This window comes from Mchenga conophoros, linkage group LG13 (assembly GCF_057382185.1).
Source record: "Mchenga conophoros isolate Kocher_MC1m ecotype Shallow Benthic linkage group LG13, M_conophoros_male_GT1.1, whole genome shotgun sequence".
Classification (NCBI taxonomy): domain Eukaryota; kingdom Metazoa; phylum Chordata; class Actinopteri; order Cichliformes; family Cichlidae; genus Mchenga; species Mchenga conophoros.
The window spans coordinates 23,723,346-23,735,903 of NC_140538.1; the positions used below are offsets into that span (position 1 = coordinate 23,723,346).

The 12,558-nt window shown below is 42.6% G+C and overlaps 1 protein-coding gene across 1 annotated transcript; it reads right to left on the minus strand.

The window, feature by feature from the left end:
• Positions 1 to 1,690: 1,690 nt before the first annotated feature.
• Positions 1,691 to 10,445, minus strand: b3galnt2 (beta-1,3-N-acetylgalactosaminyltransferase 2). Its single transcript, XM_085297322.1, has 12 exons — positions 10,155 to 10,445; positions 9,477 to 9,603; positions 8,962 to 9,062; positions 6,888 to 7,087; positions 6,539 to 6,634; positions 5,445 to 5,555; positions 5,244 to 5,322; positions 4,580 to 4,763; positions 4,120 to 4,245; positions 3,765 to 3,924; positions 3,628 to 3,684; positions 1,691 to 2,681 (listed from the first exon to the last, which is right to left on the minus strand). Exons 1-12 carry the CDS (start codon positions 10,261 to 10,263, stop codon positions 2,544 to 2,546), a joined length of 1,488 nt encoding a protein of 495 aa, XP_085153448.1. The 5' UTR covers positions 10,264 to 10,445; the 3' UTR covers positions 1,691 to 2,543.
• Between the last annotated feature and the right edge of the window lie 2,113 nt (positions 10,446 to 12,558).

The window sequence follows — 12,558 nt, forward strand, 5'->3', positions numbered from 1 at the left end:
GTGTCTGCCAAACCCATCCCGAAAATGAGACTCAGATTTGTAATGTCAACACATTCTCGTATTCACTCTGCACCACGAGAAGATGAGTTTTTGGAAGAGGTGAGACTAACGATGAAAAGGATTTTATAAATACAATTAACTCCAGCGCCCAACTTCCTTCTATTTTCTCTGAGCAGCGCTTGTCACAGTCTAAACGGATGATTGCACTTTCATGGCAAAATATTAATAGAGTGAAAGAAGTCAGTAGTTCAGGGAATTGTACTCTTGTCGTCACTTAGAAAAGATTACATACACGCTTGAGGGCATAGAACAATTCAGAACGTGTGGGGTCTATTAATATCAAACGTATGAATGAATCACAGATTCTGGGTCAGTTAGATGAGCTGAGATCTTTTCGTTCCGCTCGTTTTACTGCTGTGGCACTTTTACACTTTGGCTTCTTTAGCCTTTAAGCGTCCAGCCTTGAGAGCGTATATGTTCACAAGTATTGATCGCTCGGAAAAACAAGGAATTCTTAAGTAGTGTTCCCCCTAGACGACATCACTTTGTACCTTCTATCTCTTGCTTAAGCCCAAACAGGAGCTCATCTTCCCTCCAAATATGAGGAAGTTCATAATTACACGTTATTCTGAAAACTAACAGTGGCAAACGTAACGGAAGAAAACACTCAGGAAATACGGCCGAGCTGTTAAATTATTATAATAATAGAAAAGCCTGAGGAGATTTAAAGTGTAATACATAACTGCAATCTGACAGTAAACACGGAACAATTTGTTTCACAAGATGACAGATTCTGGTGAGGACAGGACTCAAATAAAAGGATTCAGAGGAGATGAAGAATATCTCTAGAGCTAATAATTTAAACATTTTGCATGAGTATCCCTCCAGCGCTCATCAAAGTTTAGACAAATTTAATAACTTCTTCCCCTAAAGAATCATCGGCACGGAAAGCAGAAGTGACCTTTTTTTCCCCTCCCGTCAGTGTGTCATTTCCACGCTTCTCCCAGTTCACAATGAAGGGCTTCGATGTGAATCAGCGAGAAAGGCTGATGGGGTGGAAAACACCGCGCTTATCTATGCTGGAGAGTGGAACAGATGCGGATATGACTTTGTTATCATGCTGCTCAGTGAAAGAGAGGAGGCGAAAGGATACGATGGGAGGGAGGAGGAGGAGGGTGGTTAGGAGAAGAAGAGGAATGCCTGCTCGAATGTCAAGTTAAGTGCAGGAACAGATTTCTTGGCAGGTGGGACGGGCCTAAATAAAACAAACGACTCAAACTGTCCTCCATTAATAAAACATTCAGCATCATCTTTCATTATTTACCCCAAAAAATAAATTAATTAAAAAAGAAAGAAAATATACAGGGAGGAAATCTAATTGTGGGGACTCAGCATCAATCACATGACTAAACAAACAGATCCCCCTAAAAGAAGCATGTGTCCAAAGAAGCCTTGGTCTTATCGATTACATGAAAACACTGATCAGTTTGGTGCCAACACATCCTCTGCTTCAAAACTCCAGCGCTGTTACTCTCTTAGGAGAAGAATAGGATTCCTGTTCCTTTTTAAGTGGGGAAAAAAAGGACCTGTGTGGTCCGTATCCAGTGTGGACTGAGCACAGCAGCATCAGCAGCGCCCCCAAGTTTACTGCGTTCATCGTTCCCAAAATAAACAACAAGTGAGCCATTAATCTCTCTTAAATGTTCTTTATTACCTTTGAGGAGGCTTTCATAAAACCGTGTTAAACGAGTGAGTCTATTCCACAGTCGCTCCAACTGCTTTGTCAAGTTCCCCAAAAAAATCTGTTAATATCACAAGTGTTAACATAGGTACAGTATGACGCCTAACAAATACAGTAAGGCCACATCACTATCTGCACAATAACAATTACAGTACAAACTGTGTGTGCGTCTGTGAGAAAGCCCATCATAAACCTACAAACAGTAAAGAAGATGAAAAGCTTCAGACAATAAATTTACAAAACATAGCAATGCAGAGGAATCATCGTTAAAACGCCATCAAATATCTGCATTAAACCAAAAAAAGGTTCAGCTCTGTCTCCAGAGTACCAACAATTAGAATAAAGTACTCAGTCTCACAGCAATCACCCTGAACATGATGACCTTCACACGCTGGTATTGCACATGGTTCTTGTACCATCCCTGACAGTTACATTAATAAAGCATCTTTTCATCTGCAGTCTTCCCACATTTTGACATTTTCACATTTAATAACCGACTTCATGATACAAATACCGGCAGGATGCTACAGCTAAAGGTGAGGTCTTTTTTTCTTTAAGCTGCAAATGGTTTATGTTGTTAATATTACGAACCTGCAAAGTTTGACATTATTTTCCCTACAGAGTGTCCCACATTTCCAAATCTAAGTGTTTTTTTTTTATAATATAATAATCATAATTCTAGTAACTGACAATGGCTCAGTTTAGTGTTTTAAGAAAAAAATATTACAGAAAATGACCTGACAGCTAGTGTCGAGTGCATTTTACCCACAGTGTCACGTAGTGAGTGTAGTGTGAACCACATTCAGTGGTCCCAGGGGCATCCACAGGGGTCTCCACAGGCTCTTTTCCTATCCCACAGAACATGCAGCTCCTTGGCCGTGTGCTGGGGGGACGACAGCATGTCCAGGTAGCACTCCTTCTCGCACAGCCAGCCAGGATCCTGGCAACAGGAAGGGGAATAAAATTTATTTAATTATGAGGCGGACGCTGGGTCACATTTCTCTCGGGTTAAATTGGCAGTATTTTATTTTGATATGCTCCAGGTTACAAACATTAAACCAGTTAACACAATTACGCCTTTAAACTGCGACTCCACTAGCAAAGCTTTTTTGCCGCATGCTCGTAATAAAAATGTTAAGCTGTAAAGCAAACCGCATATTGAATTACTGGTAAGAGAAAAACAATCATAAATGTTCATGCCACAGAAATCTCCACAGAAATCAAATTGTACGTGCTTAGCAGACTAAAGAACTCAAGGGTGAGAGGGGGTTTTATCATTTCAGTTCACATTTTTATTTCACGTTGTGTCTTTTGCTTGCAGAGCCTATTAGTGAGATGCTAAAGTTTGGCTAATGAAGCTCAGAGGACCAATAGTGAGTACAAAAGAGTGCAGTTTTCTTTTTGTTACGCAGTATGTAGCTTGCCTCCACCAGTGTGTGAATGTGAGAGTGAATGAATAGTGGCATTGTAAAGCGCTTTGGGTGCCTTGAAAAGCGCTATATAAATCCAATCCATTATTATTATTTGTTTTTCTCTTTGTCTGACATTGTTTAACAGCTCTAAGTCATATAAAAAAAACAAAACAATGTGTTAATACACAGTATCTTATCAATATTGCTGTAAATTTAAGTACCATTTATATTTACAGCTTGAATTCAGCTGCCATTTATATTCTAAGAAAAATGTACACATTAAACACATTCATATCTGTACCTTTCTAACATTTCTTAATGCCAGACGCTGACCTTTATCAGTCTGACGTTGATAAGGGAAAGTGAAAGCACTGGGCTAAGTTGTATTTTATGCCAGTGTTAGACTGATAATAAAGCAAAACAAATCATTTATGTTTTACTAAAGCTGGCAGTTCATACCATTCAGCTTCTCACCTGATATTTCTGAGGCCCAACAGCTGCCATCCATATCCCCATGCTCACATCCTCTCCCTGCAACGAGACATCCAGGATGGGCTGCTCACGTTATGATCATGAACGTCGGACGCTCTTATTTAGCATTCGTACTCTACCTGGTAGGCCCTCAGTTTCTCTGCATTGTTGGCAAGCCACTGGACCAGGTCACGAGAGACCACATAGCCAGAGCCGCAGGCAAACGCCGGGTAGGCTGGACTCGCGTACTCCAGCTCCTGCCACTTCCCAATGCGATCCACTGCCCAGCTCTGCCTGAAACTGGGTCAGGATGGCAGAGACATCATCATCAAATACAGTCTCCATTTCAGGTGACCTATCAGCTTTTTAACCGTGCACAGCGTTCCCGTTTCTTCGCTCCAAAACTCAGCTGACAGCGCACTGAAGTTAAACTGTAAGCACAAGTGGACACAAAGTATACGCTGTCAACAGTACCGGACGCCGAACTGTACTTACTTCCCCCACCAGAAATTGCTGCGTTTGAGACCCTTGTGGTCAATCTTCATTAATACAGAGTCCACGTCGATGTAACAATCATCATCCGTCTTCAGCAGTAGATTAAAGTCAGCGTTTCCCACAGACCTGCCGGAGAGGGAATATGCAGCCTTAATTAAAGCCCACCCTCTGATTTTATACAATATCCCAGAGTGGATTTACTTTCAAATACCAGCGAGCATGAAGGGCAGGAGGTCTGCAAATAAGTATAACACTTATCACATCACAGCTTAAGACCACTCTGTGTATTTTGCTTTATCTGATGACTCAGAACTCTACTTCTTGACTGAGCGACTGCAGTCGTGATTTTAACAGTGAGACATTTTGAGGCGTCGGCACACTTTCATTTCAGGTTGCTGATTTCCTCAGAGGGCCCAGGCAATTTGGAGACAGAGAATCGAGTCATTAGCACTTGGCATACCATTTATAGAACTGAAGCAGTTTGGAAGGCACGTTCCTGTAGGTGTCTACCACATCTACGAACACCATGTCGCCATGCCTGAGGCTTTCCTCCTGCAAAGTGGCATCCTCCTCCCTCAGCCTGGAGGCATGGCGCTCCATCCTGGCTGGGCGGCCCCGCAGGAGCTCTGACAGACCGTCTCCATCTGACGCAGAGTGAGGAAAACATTCGGGGTAATCAGAGAAAAGGTTGTAATAGTTTTTGTGCAAATATTATATTTATTCAGCCCAAATTTTTTAATAACCTAAGGCGCTTGAGGTATAATAACTTTAATTACCATCGAGTAAAACGATATGAAAAAATGATAACGTTTGGCACAATGGACCATTAGTTCGGTTCTTCAGAGATGCTGAATGATGGATTTAATTTTGTTTTGCACAGATTTACACCAAATCTGCTCTTAAGATTCAAAATGCAAACACATGTAGGTAAAATCAATACTGGAACAGCCGGGTGTTGAGGCTATGAAAATGCTATTTTCTATTTGGAACATATACAAAAAGCCTGCAGCACGGTGAGCGGTGTTTTTCGAGCTCTTACATCTGGTCTGTTTTTAAAAATGTGGCTTTGATCACACAATTATCATATAAAAAAAGTGCAAAGTTTATTCTGCTGCAGGACTAACCATAGATAGTAAATGTGAAGCCTCCAGCCAAACCAGGAAATCCAAGAGCACTTCTATGAGGCAATATCCCCTCTGCAATCTGCAACTCCAAGAAAAAGAGCAAAAAAAAAAAAAAAAGTTTTAAGTTATTGGAAACTTGAAAGAGGAATGAGAGTGCGTTATTCATATATCTCCTTCTAGATACTGTGTGCGAACACATACAGAAGAGATCTTTAGGACGCCTCCTCCATCACTGAGCTGCACGGAGGAGGAGTTGACTGTGGTCAGTGCGGCAGAGTCGAGACTCTCCCAGACGAGCGTCCCCTCAAACCCCTGGAATAAAGACAGATGTTATGGGTGCGCTGTCCAACGCCATCTCATCTGAATGATGTAATTAGCTACCATCAAGGACACTGCAGACTTGGAAACTTTAGAGTGGATTACATTATGCTTCGCTACAATGTTAATGAAAGATTAATTTAACATCCCCTGAACCTAGCCTCTGCTGCAGCGATGTACCGGTGTACTCTTGTACCCCTGACATCACCGCCAGGCGTACGTGCAGACACGGGGACGGCTTTCGCTTGGCGGTGCGTGTTAAAGCCAGGACATCGTGAGCATCAAACACTTTTTTATGCACTGATGTGTTGCTTTTCTGCATCAGTTCAGGTTGGGGATGTTTACTTATTCAAAGGTAAACATCAAATTCAGCGCGAGGTCACCGTTATATAAATATAAGAGGACAAAATGAAGCGAGGCTCTCCAAAATTTGGCTCTCCAAACAGATACTTATTCTATTTAACATCAACCTCAGTGAGTGAGCTCATACACATGAATGCCTTCATGTGTCCTCCTCTGATTTGGGGGGTTAACCTCTTTAAATCTGCATGTGGCACCCATTCACATTAATTATAAATCCCTTCTGTTAAATAAATTTATAAACTCCTGAACTTCCATAAGTCTCGTGCGTTTTTCTCTTTTCGTCTCCTCCACAGTTATCAACCCAAGCAGAGCTAATGAAAACAACCCAAAGATCCCTAGTTTGATTCCAGGAGGAGACACAAATCCCTTTGTGGCTGCATCAAGAAAATCCAGGTTAAAAAATAAATTAAAACAAATCTGTCAAATCAAATATGCAGAGCTACCTGCTGTAGTGACCCGTTGTGAATAAGAGCAGCTGAAAGTAGCTTTCTAGTACTTAAAAAAAATAGAATAAACTAAAACAGCTTCTGAAGACTTATATTCCCGACTGGAGGACTTTTACTCCATTTTTCTTTAGTCGTGGCTACAGCTCAGAGGATCAGCGACAAACTGACCTTCGGCAGGATGAACTGCTCCACTGGTTTGTACCACATCCAGTTCACCAAGGTCCCCGTGCTAATGGAGCTGAAGCGAGCAGTAACCACAGCCTCCTGAAGAAGAAAGTGCAAAAAAAGAAATATTCAAACTTTTTATCCATAAAGAATTCACAGAGACGCCGTCCTCCATACTGAACACAGCCACACACTGCTCTGTCAACAGCAGGACTCTAAAATGAGCTGAAGTTTGTTCAACAAACAGCAGCAGCACAGAGTCCTCCAGCTGCCCTCGGGCTGCGTTTCTACCGAGCTCCACAGAAACGCAGCATACGCGATGCATTATGCTCACAGGCCAAAGCCACGTTACCTCCTGGTCCAGCTGGAGAAGCTTCACCGTCACGTTGCTCTGAAGCTCGGCTCGGGTCCGGCTGGGAAACACCCCTAGCCGGGTTATCACCACCGGGTGGAGCACCTTGAAGTCCAGGGCGATGGCAGACACGTCGGAGGGGGCGAGCAGCGAGGGATCAGACACCGTCACAATCTCCATCTCTCCGTCCCGGCCTGCCGCTGGGACACAGAGAGGGCAGCGAGTCACTGCACAAGCACACATGAAATTTATTACAATCCCAACATGCTGACTATCTTTCTTTTTTTCTCCTAGTGATGAAGAGACGAGAGAAAGCATTCGGAAAAAGCGGCGGACTCTGGGAAAGCTACACCATCAGCACTTTGAGGAGCCGCTTCTTCAGGACGGCTGTCTTCAAAGCGAGCCCCTGCTTGTGAGCGTGCTCTCTTAATTACAAAAGAGCAGTTTATTACCCGAGAGATCAATGAAAAGATCGAGGCTGTTAAAGCGAAGCTGCGAAGCCCCCCCCCCACCCCTGCCCCGCTTTCACTTTATGTGCAGTCTACACAACTTCTACAGCTCCTTCCAAAATAAAGACAATTAGAGGCGAAGAGGAGCAGAGGTTTTATCACGCCAAACGCTTCTCACGTTAGCTGAATGGGACTGAGCCGCAGGATTGTGCTACCACTAAGAGACAATAGACAAATCATTTTGATCGATGCTTTATTCCCCGGAAACATGACAAAAATGTGATTATCAAACTATCATACATTTTTATCATTACATTTCTGTCGCTAAGGGTGTTTATGGGCAATTACTTCAATATCAAGCACCAACTATAGGCTGCATTGGGCATGGCTCATTAAATAGATCATAAATCAAACCATTATTTTTATTACTGGCTAGTGGATGAACATTCAGTCTAAAAAAAAGAATAAGTACATAAATAAATAACACACACAAAAAAAAGAACTCAGTGTCTTTAAAGTGCTTGTTTTCTGTAATAGTTCAGAATTCAAAGGCAAAGACAAAAATCTTTAATTACATGTCAATCAGTCCATTCATCTCATGCTGTAGTGTTTATATCAGCTCTGAAATCTCAAAACCTTCAAACATCATTAAATATCTCACTATTTCTCCTGGATTCAAAGCGCGCACACACACACACACACACACACACACACACACACACACACCTTCTGCCGGCAGCAGGATTACTGCTCTGAGAAGCTAATTAGCATTCACCTTATTGTAGTCCAAAAAAAAAAAAAAAAAATCGCTGTGATGAACGCAGAGCAAACAAACACATTTCAGCGCCACAATTAATTGTCCACTTAACGCGCGCTTTGACCTGAATCCTGCGTCAGGTACCCCGACTGTGCTTAAAAAGCTGCCACTGCCTCTTTCTCTTCCAATCACACGGAGCATCACGCGCACCCAAAGCCTGCCTGCCATTCTGAAGCAAATCACGTCAACAACCAACAGCCATTAACGCAGTGGAGGGCAAGAGAAAGGGCTGGGGAACAAAAAAAGAAATAAATAAATATATATGTAACGCATTGCCATGACCCCAAAGGCCACTGTGTGAAAAGCCCATTCTGATGAGCTGTAATTATGTTTCCATGAAGGCAGCTTAACGCCAGTAAAAGTGGAGAAAGCCGGCTCAAGTGGACGGGCTCGGCGAAGGCGACAGACGTTAACAATTACTGCCAATGTTCAAAACTGACTGCGAGGGAGTTAAATTATTTCATATAGTGTCTGCTCTTTGTGCAGCTCTACTTTTCTAAGTGTTAAGCAGTTCTAGTTACCCCACCTCCTCTTCCCTCAGCCCTGCAGCAGTGAGCATTTCTGCTTTGGCCTTAGATATACAAAAGGAAGAGAAAGTTGTCCTTGAGCTGTGGGAACACATGAATAAAAAGGTGTTTCACTCTTTTTCTCAACAGCCATTCTTCTCATTCTCTCGACTCCTCTGCTGTTATCCTGCCTCCGCTCCCCTTTGACGACCGTGCACGCAAGCAACAGATTGCCGAGAGAATTAGAGCTGCAGTCAGATGCCTCTCCCCTCTTTTGCTTTTCTATTTTCCCCCTCTTTTACCTGGCTCGGTGAAGTTCAGGAGGGAGCAGGAGTAAGGATCTTCTCGGTCATCCTCTGGTATAGGACACCCATGTTCCCCCACGATAAACTTCACCCCCACTCTGGATGAGAGAAAACAACAAAAAAATATGTAACAACACCACAAACACTGTGACATATTCCCCCGTTTGTGCAATATTCGGCTACAAGATTTCTAAAGCTTGTCCATCTATCCACCCTGCGTTGCCATGGTTACCGGGGGGTTGCTTAAAGGCCATCACACCTTATCTGTGCTCGGATCGCTCAATGAGAAGGAAATGGACAAAGAGGAAGAATGAAAGAGAACAATATTGGCCGCTGGTCAGGTAAAGATAAAAGGCTTGATGGGGCTGTCAGTTATTTGCTGCCAGCTGCTGCTGGCTTCACCCCCCCTCCCTTTCTCTCTACTATATGAATTTGACATGGTGAGAAAAAGAAAGGCAAGACAAATCAAAACAAACAGAAAAGCTGTGAAGTTGAAGGTCCAGCCTGCTGACCTGTGCTGGAAGTGGGGGTGGTGTCTGAGGTATCCCAGCCAGGTCTCTCTTATCGCCTGTCGCAGTTCATAATGATGTCTTGCTGACAGCACCCCCACCAAAACTTCATAGAAAGGTAATGGCTCATCTGCATTGGAGACAGACATTTCACTGAAGATGACCTCACACAACAGCAGAGTACTCAAAATGTAAGGGCAGATGTAACATATGGATAAAAAAAAGAAATCTAACCAGACCTGTTTTCCTCTCATACTCAGTTTGCGGTGACTTACTGCGATGCACCCCGTGAAGATTAATGTCCTCGTGCATTAAAAGGTAGTTAGTCTACACTGATCTGATGGTGAAGCCGCTTCACACAGCCAGCGTGAGGGCTGATAATGAGTGATAACCCGCTTCAAGCAGCCACGGAGCACAGTAGTTGCACTGTAACACGGCGAGGGACTATCCCAGCAACGCCCCGCACTATTCAAATGTTACATTCACCTCTTTTTCCTCCGTAAAACACACATTAGAAAACACTCATTACAGTCACTGCCGTTAACTACCTGTCCACACACACACACTAACTAGCAAACTACCACACCGGGGCGGTAAAGGCAAAGTTAACCAGCCGCTCGAAAGGAAAAAAAGTTGCGAAGCTGAGGAGGTAAAAGCCCGGGGTAGTGGCTAAAAAAGTACCCGAGTATGTGTTGTTGTCCAGCGGGGCGGAGGAGGGTCGTTGTGCCAACCACAAGTGCACCAGGACGGCGACAGCACAGGGAAGCAGAAAGAGCGCTAGCCTCCGCATGGACGGAGCCCTTCATTCAGCCGGAGCAGCCTTCAGCTTTAGCGGCGCGGAGCCTGCCTACCTTCCTCGAGCCGCACGGTGCTGCGCGGTGTGAGCTGCTCCGTGTGTGCGCTTCATTTCAGCTCCGCAGCTCTCCGCCGGGCTTTCACCACTGCCTCATGTCTGCCTCCGCTGCTCGATGAGCGAGACCAATGGGAGACGAGGAGCCCTACCGCGGTGCACTCTGGGAGGTGAAGTTCAACCCTGTAGCCAATCGAACGAGCCTTAAACTTGATATAGCAGTTCTCTAGGTTAATAATAAAAATAATAAATCATACAAATGTATGTTCTGGTCCTTTCTCAGCTTAATAAAATTACTTTTATTCTTTTGACATAGCTTCATTATTATCAATATTATTATTTGTAGGATTAATAGTAATAGTATTTAAAAAATATTAAGTATTACATTACTTTTTAAAACTCTAGCTAGTGAAATAAAACTATAAAGTACATGTATCTAGTACATTTACTTAGCTAGACTAGCATGGAAAAAAAGATGCAAATTAGAGTGACAAATACTGGATATTTAGGGCCAAAAAAAAAAGTTTTTATGTGATACAGTGGTCCGGTTCCCTTTCCTCCATCATACTGTGTACAAAGATAAATGTGTTGACAACAGCAGGCAACACTTTCTAGCATTTAATGTGTCTCCATTAAAAATAAATCAGCCTCGTGCTGTTTTATTTTCCACTCAAATCATATTAAAGTCAAGAGTATGTTAATTTAAGTATGTTCACTAAATATTTTATCCCATGTCCCTAAAACAAATGAAACGCTAAAACACTAAAGGTGCGTCCCATCCCATGATTATCACATAAAGACATGTCAGTTTGGTAGGTTTGTTTTCCTTTACTCCACACAGTAAAGTGAGGAAAACACTGTAAGCAAAGACAAAAATTAACATATGAATCATTTCATCCTCTCTAAACCCAGGTGATGTGTTCTAGCATTAAGAGCGCAACTTTATCAAAAGCTGTTCCCCTGTGCTGCACATAAATCATTTAAATGGAATCTTTTGTGCATGGAGACGAACGCTTGAGGAGGATTTCTTTTGACTCGGAGAGCACCAGTGTTTTCCCGGAGGAGGAGGAATGGATCACCCCACTGAAGAAAAAAAAAACAAACAAGCCCTCTATAGTGCTTGTAAACATTTTATTTGTATTGATTTTAATGGAATTCCAGCATTTCACAAGTGCCATTTCAGAGACCTTACTGCCCCTCGGAGTGAAAAAATAATGTGACGGGGAAACACTGCAATGTGCTGCATGTCAGTGCCCTGAGCAGAATTCATTGAGAAGCTGCTGCAGAACACCATGCTGTGCCTGTAGATGAATAATCTTATCAGGAATTATTACTATTCTGGTAGACTTTGGGGGCCTCACTGCTCAATTTGGAAAATTGCTCCAGTGCAGATATCCAATATTAGATAACCCTCTGCCCCAGGGATAATTACTTTCCTGTGCATTATATAATTCTTTTTGGACTCTTATTCATAGATCTACTCATTAGGATGATTTAGTTCTCTCCCCGCAACACATTATTCATTTGAAAGGAAAAGGCTATTCATAGCATGTTCAGGGGTCCTTGAAACCCATCCAAACATCCCGCAATGCTGTGGCTTCTCCAGCCCTCGTCTATCAGAGTCTGCTTATTTATATGTGGAGTTCATATTCTATTTATACTATTCCAACTTGTGTTTCTCATCTTTTCCCACTCAGGAATCACTGTACTTTCCCTCCACATCTATAAAAGTTTCTTTTTATCCAGTCAGGTCCCACATGGGAACAATGTGCCTGCAATGATGCAGGGACCTAATTTTAGGGGGGTTTTTTTTGGGTACACCATTTGTCTTCTCAATAGCGCATATCGTTTCCACAAGCAAAAGGATTTTTCTTAACTTTGATGTAGCCATGACCAACAACTAAATTTAAGCAATATAATTGCCAAGAGATTTAAGGTGTAGATTGACAGAGATCAAGATTATTCAGATTGTGGAAAAACAAAAGCGTTTCAACTTTAGAAACCAGAAGCGTATTCATGGAGGAGCCCATCATTCACTGTAAGATGCTGACTGAGAAACTTTGCCTCTCACTGGGGTTTAAATGTGAAATAAATGTAGATAATCAACAGCACAGCTGGTCCCAAGCCTTAAAAAAAAAACAGAAAGAAAAGAAAAACTATAACACTGACTACTTAATTACATCCTAGCCCTTTGGGATCAACCGGGCGAAGAAAAAAAAAAAAAAAAATCAATAA